At 43.4% G+C, this 8,120-nt stretch overlaps 1 protein-coding gene across 3 annotated transcripts in view; it reads right to left on the minus strand.

The window, feature by feature from the left end:
- spire1a (spire-type actin nucleation factor 1a) overlaps window positions 1–8,120 on the minus strand; it is an 82,058-nt gene that overhangs the window by 22,049 nt on the left and 51,889 nt on the right. For all 3 annotated transcript variants that reach the window (XM_063185373.1, XM_063185372.1, XM_063185371.1), the window contains exons 5-8: window positions 6,449–6,523; window positions 6,030–6,194; window positions 4,430–4,516; window positions 3,959–4,088 (exon numbers count right to left, since the gene is read on the minus strand). In XM_063185373.1, coding sequence (XP_063041443.1) covers window positions 3,959–4,088; window positions 4,430–4,516; window positions 6,030–6,194; window positions 6,449–6,523 — 457 coding nt within the window. The remainder of the gene's footprint in view (window positions 1–3,958; window positions 4,089–4,429; window positions 4,517–6,029; window positions 6,195–6,448; window positions 6,524–8,120) is intronic.

Here is an 8,120-nt window from a genome sequence, read left to right on the forward strand (position 1 = left end):
ATGAAATTCAACCTTTTTCCATGCACTCACAATGCAATCGGAATTTAACAACACCCACACACACACTGAACATGTGCAATTTTCTCTTCAAAACACAAGATAAACACACGTAAATAGGTGGCGCTAATCCTCCTAAAGCTTAATGAGATAGTTACGTTACCGTAGCTAATTAGCATAGTGTTTGGTTATCCTCGTACAGAAAACATGCATTTTATTTCCGTTGAGCAACTTAAGCTCACACTTCATCTCCTAGGGGCCCTCGGACATCCTGGCCTGAACAGGAGTCTTGGACATATAGAGGAACAAAAACAACCTCAATCCAATTAAGCCGTTGCATCGCCTCGTTTCCACTTTTACCGTGAGCACACTCAATCAAATTGTTCCCTGGCCAAGGAAATTCCCAAGAATTAAGGTAGGCCAAAGGGCACTGAGGACAGAGTGTGAAAAAATAAATAGGACACTAGTTCAATGGACACCTGAATCGCAGAGGGTTTAAGTCAGTGTGTCAAACTTTTTCAGACCAAGGACCACTTTGTCCCATTTTTTTTGTTTTTCAGGGACCACCTGTAAACTGAATTCACAGGCTTACTCACATGTGGAAATTCTGTTACATGAATTACAGGTCTGTCTTATTGCTCAGATTTGGTTAGCCTTCTCATAATTTCACAAATGTCAGTTATGTGCCATCTTGTCATGGAAAGGCTGACTACAAAAGAAATATCATTGCAGACCACTTCAGCTCTCTTGCGGACCACCAGTGGTCCATGGACCACACTTTAAGTGCTACTTTTATTACATTACATTACACTTAGCTGACAATTTTATCTAAAGTGAAATGGTGACAGTTCCTGGATCAGTGTAGGGATAGGTGCCTTGCTCAAGGGCATTTCAGCCATGGAGTGTGGTGGGAAGTGGAAGGGTGGGATTCGAACCTGCAACCCTCTGATCTAAAGCCCATCTCCTTAACTAGTAGGCCATGCCCACTTCCTGTAGCCCGATGGACTAGATGACGTAACTGGGTCATTTCACGTGAAATCAGACACTTTGGGACCCGACCGACCCGGATTTCGATCATACTTGGTGTGCCTTTTCAGTAGCAAGGTAGCACCCCAGAACTGCATTGGTTTGAATCTGACACTAATATTAAGGGAGAAACAGACTAGGAAAGGTTTACATGTGAGGGTAGGACACTATACATTCAGCCTTGAATATATCAGTCAGTGTTAGTCACAAAAAGATGCCTGTGGTGTTGTTTGAAAGCTCTTTTCTGGCTCTACATATTACACAATCACCTTGGAATACAACTACTCTCAGAATATGAATTATGATGAATTGAAAAATTAAAAATTGAATATCTAAAAAACTCATATTTTAAAATGGCCAGTTCCTTGTCCAAACGTAGCCGGCAATGTCATGAGCAGCACCTAAAATGCTGGTGTTCGGTTTGTTATTTATTTCAGAGAGAATTTGTCTCACAAATATGGCATCATACAGACCACTTACTAATAATATGGTAATACCATAGTAGCACCACATGACAAAACAAAAACAAAACAAAAATGGTCAGTGTCCATGGTCCCAGGTTTCAGAAACTAAGGCAGATGTCCATTTATACACACCAAATGATGATATGTGAATGTTTGAACATTCCTTCTCTGTGTACCTGTGCCATCTTCCCTTTACCGTACTTTAAAGAGATAATCAATGGCTTCACTCTCATTTTGTACTCTACCAGTGCATTGGAAGCAACAGCTGTGTCTTTTGTAGATAATGTATAAGTACGTCCCGTTGCAGTTACAGGTTCCACTACCAGAAGCACATCCTGATGATCCATGACAAGTCTATCTAGTCTGAAGGGAAAAGTGAAGGATGGAGATGGCCCATGAGGATGCAGGAAGTTCAGTTTCACCTCTCCAGTGCTCGGCATACATTCCTCAGCACATGCTAGCCACCAGTTGCCATCATATACAGCTACAATATACCCTTTGATGCTTGAAAATGTAACACATTCCTTTACTGAGCTCACTCTTTCAACTCTGCCTTCTCTGAATGCTGAAAATGGCCTAACTTCCACTGTGTCCATTGACAATGGGCAGAAGCTGTGTAGTTTTTCAGTACCTGGAATAGTTCTTGCAGATTCAAACCTTTTCAACAGGTTCTCAGCTTCATGATGGTACATCTCTGTTGTGGCAAACTGGCAATGGATGTTCTTGATTGAATAGCATCTTGAATTATAAAACTATAGTTTTAAAAACGTTCCTGGTTCAAGGGAGTCAGTCAAGGATAATGTCAAGAACATCCATTGCCATCCATTGCCAGTTTGTTTTGTTTTTGTTTTGTCATGTGATGCTACTATGGTATTACCATATTATTAGTAAGTGGTCTGTATGATGCCATATTTGTGAGTCAACTTCTCTCTGAAATGAATAACAAACCGAACACCAGCATTTTAGGTGCTGCTCATGACATTGCCGGCTACGTTTGGACAAGGAACTGGCCATTTTAAAATATGAGTTTTTTAGATATTCAATTTTTAATTTTTCAATTCATCATAATTCATATTCTGAGAGTAGTTGTATTCCAAGGTGATTGTGTAATATGTAGAGCCAGAAAAGAGCTTTCAAACAACACCACAGGCATCTTTTTGTGACTAACACTGACTGATATATTCAAGGCTGAATGTATAGTGTCCTACCCTCACATGTGAACCTTTCCTAGTCTGTTTCTCCCTTAATATTAGTGTCAGATTCAAACCAATGCAGTTCTGGGGTGCTACCTTGCTACTGAAAAGGCACACCAAGTATGATTGAAATCCGGGTCGGTCGGGTCCCAAAGTGTCTGATTTCACGTGAAATGACCCAACAGTTATTCCTTTTAACCTAGATTTACAAAAAATTCAATTGGCAGATGTACTGATGAAAAATTATCAAAAAATTAACATTAGAGGTAAAATAATATCTGCTGTCACCATCCCATAACAACTGAAACCAATCATGATACGTCACATAATAATAAATAAATGTAAATCTATAGTCTATATAAAGCCAAGCAGAAAGAGGACTCAAATGTCGGTTACATAATCGTGTCAACCTTCTCATTAACCTGCACAAGCTAAACAAACAAAATTTTATGCACACCCGCCCCCCACACCGCACTCCAATTAAAGTCTTTAATTACTGACAACATTATGGAAAATAATATCCCTCAACACAACAGGATGTACGGCATCCACAACATAATATGTGGAGACACACACACACACACGCGCACACACACACACACACACACACACACTAGGATGGAAGTGTGGGTGGGAGAAGAGCATTAATGATGCATAGAAATGGCAGTCTTTCAATTAAGCCGCACACATAAGTCCAGGACAACCAGCAGACAACAGACAGACAGGCACAGACAATAGCCATGCATTGGCCGCCTGGAGCAGAGGTTGTGATGTGGTTTGTCCTCACCTCTGCTCTCTCTCTGGACGTTTCTCTCTCAGAGAACAGTCAAGTAATCATCACACACAGACATGACTTGATGTGCATACACAGGGCCGCTGACAGCTTTTGGATGGGCCCAGGACAAAGTCATCTGTAAGGGCCTCCCAATCGAAAACATGCATGTGTAATGAGAACCCAACTCTGGGCCCCCCTCTGTTCCCTGGGCCCAGGACAACTGTCCCCTTTGCCCCCCTCCTGTCGGCTACCCTGTGCATACATGTAAACATGAGCTTTCATGATGAGCCCCATTAATTCCAGTCACCCGTTAACAGTGTGAAGGCATTTTTGTGGATCATTAAATATATAGCTCAGTGAGTAATGCAGGAAAAATAGCACACTTTAGAGAGAACCAGTCATTCATTCACTCATTATTATGTGCATGTACTGTAGGTATGTTCTCTTTTTGGAATGTGTGGTTGTACGTGCGTGTGTGCGTGTGCGTGCGTGCGTGCCCTTACCTAGTCTGCTTCGCCGCATCATGTCTGGGGAGACCGGACGCAGATTCCGCTCCGACTTGATGCCCTCCAGGAGTCGCTCGTGAAGACTCCGCGGCCGAGGGGGTAGGGACTTCAGCTTGCGGGCCGCAACCTGATTGGACAAGAGCATCATCAGCAGTGAGCGGTACGACTCCCCTCAGGAATACACGCCAACACATTTGACAAAACTACATTATATGCTGCAGTAAAAAAAATAGAACAAAGTGCATAGTGTTTGCATATTTCATAATACTGTACATGGTACGCAACACAATGACAATAGGCACCACAAAGACACTACTTTATCACAGAATTGAAACATGGGAAAACATTACATTAATAAAAAATAAAATAAATCGATAAAGGAAAGGATGACATCATTAAACAACCAAACAGAGAACTATCAACAATCAACAAACAAATAAGCTGGATGAGCCGAGAGGATGATCTTACTGGATTGAGGGGTGGGCGGGATCTGATGAAGTCCAGTATCACCTCGTGGGCACTCTTCTTTAACCTGGGCGGAATGTCACCGTTCACCTGCAGAACAATCAAGGTGAAAACGGACAGCACACAGGTCAGAGGGGTCAAAGGTCAAGGTATGACACTGGTTCTGAGAATGGACAGGGGACATTTTGGGGATCTTAACCTTTTTTATCTTAACCCCCCCTTACCTGTGCCCGAATTGATGTCATTAGCTTGAATCACGCTCCCACTAAGTCAACTACACCAAATAAAATAAACTAGTCATCCGTTGTTGTCACACTTCAGTATTAAGAGTTTACATGTTTTAAAAGACACTCTGAGTTTACGATATACTGTACAACGGTCTGACCACCTGACTGACCAACATTACAGTGTACATACGGTACTGTCGTTGCTGTATGCAACTAAAAACCGAGTTGCAAAACAGAAAATGTGGCCAAAATGGATCCTAAGACATGCATGTTCCAATTGTGCTTGTGCACTTGACCGCATAAGGATTATCATACTAAAGTGAATTAATGAGACGACGCATTCAGTCAAATAAACCCCAACAAACAACTATGAGCAAAGGTCATGCGTGCATGCACGCTCAAGCGCACAAAATGGATAAGGTGGTGGACTTAAAAGAGCAATGAAAGAGCAAAAGACAATCTCCAAAGTCCCATTCCACCTGTGGTTTGCGGTTAACCCATGCCCTACTGTTTAGTCATCTGGAGATAACCAATATCTTAAGTCATGTCTGTCAGCACTGATCAGTGGCCAAGCGCACGGTTATGAAAGAGTGACGGAACCTATACTCAGGGTTGCCAGACGCAACTAACTTGTTTCCAGCCCCATGAATGCACTTAACCCACTTGGAGGCACTAAATCCCACCGAATTTTAACTAAATTCTATTGATTTCTATGTCCATAAATTTACCCATAGATGGTCATCCTACACAGCCAAATTGGGTGAGAAACCACCATATCTGCTAACCCTGCTTGTACAGGTGCTGCCTTGATGGAAGCCTGTGTGTTATCAGATAAGTGAACACTGGGGCTGAACAAGAAGTGACTCAGGGGGAGCTTTACAATAAGGCAATAAATAAAACGAGAAGCTGTGTATGAATCATCAAAATTAAAATGGTCTTTGTTACATGGAATTGCATGTTGCTTTTTTAATAAAGACGGAAATCAGTGCCGTGTGTGTGTGTGTGTGTGTGTGTGTGTGTGTGTGTGTGTGTGTGTGTGTGTGTGTGTGTGTGTGTGTGTGTGTGTGTGTGTGTGTGTGTGTGTGTGTGTGTGTGTGTGTGTGTGTGTGTGTGTGTGTGTGTCAGAGAGATGAGTGCTATGAAACAAGGGGCAATGAAGTTGTCAGCATGAATGGACAGAATTCACCAATCAGGAGAAATGAACATTTTCCTCTCTGCCTTTGGTAGAAAAGACCAACTTACCAGCCACTATGACCCATTACTGAGTTTGTGTTTGGCTAGTAAGATTAACATCCACTATTCATTTTGGCTTGTGCTGGAAAAAAGTTAATTTAGAGCCCTGAGTGAGACCCATCATGACCTTGAGGGTGACCTACCATGACCTTGCGCAGCTTGTATCTCTTGGAGCGGATGTCGTCCATGAGCATCTCGTAGGGTGTGAGCTGGAACTCGATGGGCAGCGGGTTGTACTGCCGCTCCTGCACCTTCTTCAGCTTCACCCCGTGCCTCAGGTCCCGCATCACCTGCACCCAGAAACGAGCCTACACACACACACAAGCATACAGAAACACAGGCATACAGACACACACACACACGCACACAGACACACACACACGCATACAGACACACACACACGCATACAGACACAGACACACGCATACAGACACAGACACATGCATACAGACACAGACACAGACGCACACAGACACACACACACACAGGTCTATAAGATTCACGTGTCCAGCAATACTCTAGTAATGACAGCGAATTGGGTGTGTCGGTGTGTCTGTGCTACCCAGTCAGCGTTCTGTAGTTCATTCAGATCTTTGGCTGGCTCGTCTGGGACATCGCCCTCCATCTTGCGCAGATTCTGAAACAACCAACAAACAAAACAACACATAAACAAACAAACAGTAACAATAAACAACAACATCAACAACAACCATGGCTCAGAGCCCAAAAGACCAGACAGCTTGACGGTCAAACAAACAGATGTGTGCAAATGTGTGTATGCCCCAGCACGCATGCACATTGCACACGCATGAATGAACGTGTGCACACATGCACACAAGGGGCCCAGGATGCCCGAGTTTAAATTAACTGCATCCGGCCAGCTGGCATCAGACAGGCATCAATGACTGTCCGCCGGTGGGGGTTATCCACCAAATCGATGGCCAGTTAATGTAGCCCTTTTACAGTAGTCAAAGCAGACTGGATGGCATAGCAGGGGGTGGCAGAGAGGTCATGGGGTCACCATGAGTGCTCCACTTAATGAACAGCATTATTGGAGCCCTCAGGAAGGTCAGCAGACCGAAAGCTTGGCAAATTAAAAGAAACAAATCGAGGATTTAAATATGCAGACTTTTTTCTTACATTTATTACCGTTTTTTGTTTGTGCTTTTCACCTTTTCAAATCGAGTCAAGTCAAGTGTACTAAATCTATGCAACAGGGTTAGCACAAAAGTTAGAAATTGCATTTGACCAGTCTCCAACTAAAAAATAAGACATTAACAATCTCTTTCTCTCTCTCTCAAACACACACACACACACATTTTAATCCAGTGTGGTGTAATAACTAAACCGGTTAAATACAGTAGCCAAAGCAGCCAGGATGGCACAGCACGGCCAGAGAGGTCATGGGGTCACAATGAGGTTGCCCAATAACAGCAAAGATCTCTGGGAAACAGGTTCATGCTGAGGGCTAGCCTGGCGAGACAGACTTACAACATGAAAACATTAGTCTAGAATAACTTGGTTCAGATAGCTAAGGGCTGTGAGTGGGATCAACCCGTTGTCGTTACGGTTCAAATCGCCCCTGCACCGCGTTGGCCGAATCCACGTCCAATCAAGTCAAAGAAGTCTGGATGGCATAGCGGATACCAAAAGCTCCTGGACAAGGGGTCAGGTGTCGTGAAGGGGTCACCCAATAACAGAACAGATCTCTGGGTAACGGGGTCAGAGGGAAGGTCCACACATCAATATCCGACTAGTAGTGGATTGCATTGCTGTGCTGTGCTGCTGCAGGGCTGCTTTGTGAATGGTGTGGCTTGGTGCCAGTTCAGGTCAGGGGTCTGTGACATTCGTTAGTAGCAGATGCCAGCTGGTGCAATCACAACGAAGGCCAGTGTTACATCATTTAGGTACAGTATACCTCAGACTACTGTGCTGCTGCTGCAGGGCTTTGGTGAATTTCTCAAAACCAAAGTTCCTTACTACATTAGGTACTTTGTTGTTTTCAATGCATTTTTCCATTGGAAACTACCGAAGTTGCTAACAGGCTAACAACTTCTCTTTTGAGAAACTCACCCCTGAATTGTGAATGATATGGCTTATAGCCAGAGGTGTCCAAACGAAAAGGACCACCTTAAAAAAACGAGATGATTCACCTCAAAGGGGCATCCTTAATAAAATTGAAATAAAGGTAAGACACTTGGTGGCGTGAGCCCAACACTTGCACATGGTATTAT

Source organism: Engraulis encrasicolus, chromosome 20 (genome assembly GCF_034702125.1).
Source record: "Engraulis encrasicolus isolate BLACKSEA-1 chromosome 20, IST_EnEncr_1.0, whole genome shotgun sequence".
NCBI lineage: Eukaryota > Metazoa > Chordata > Actinopteri > Clupeiformes > Engraulidae > Engraulis > Engraulis encrasicolus.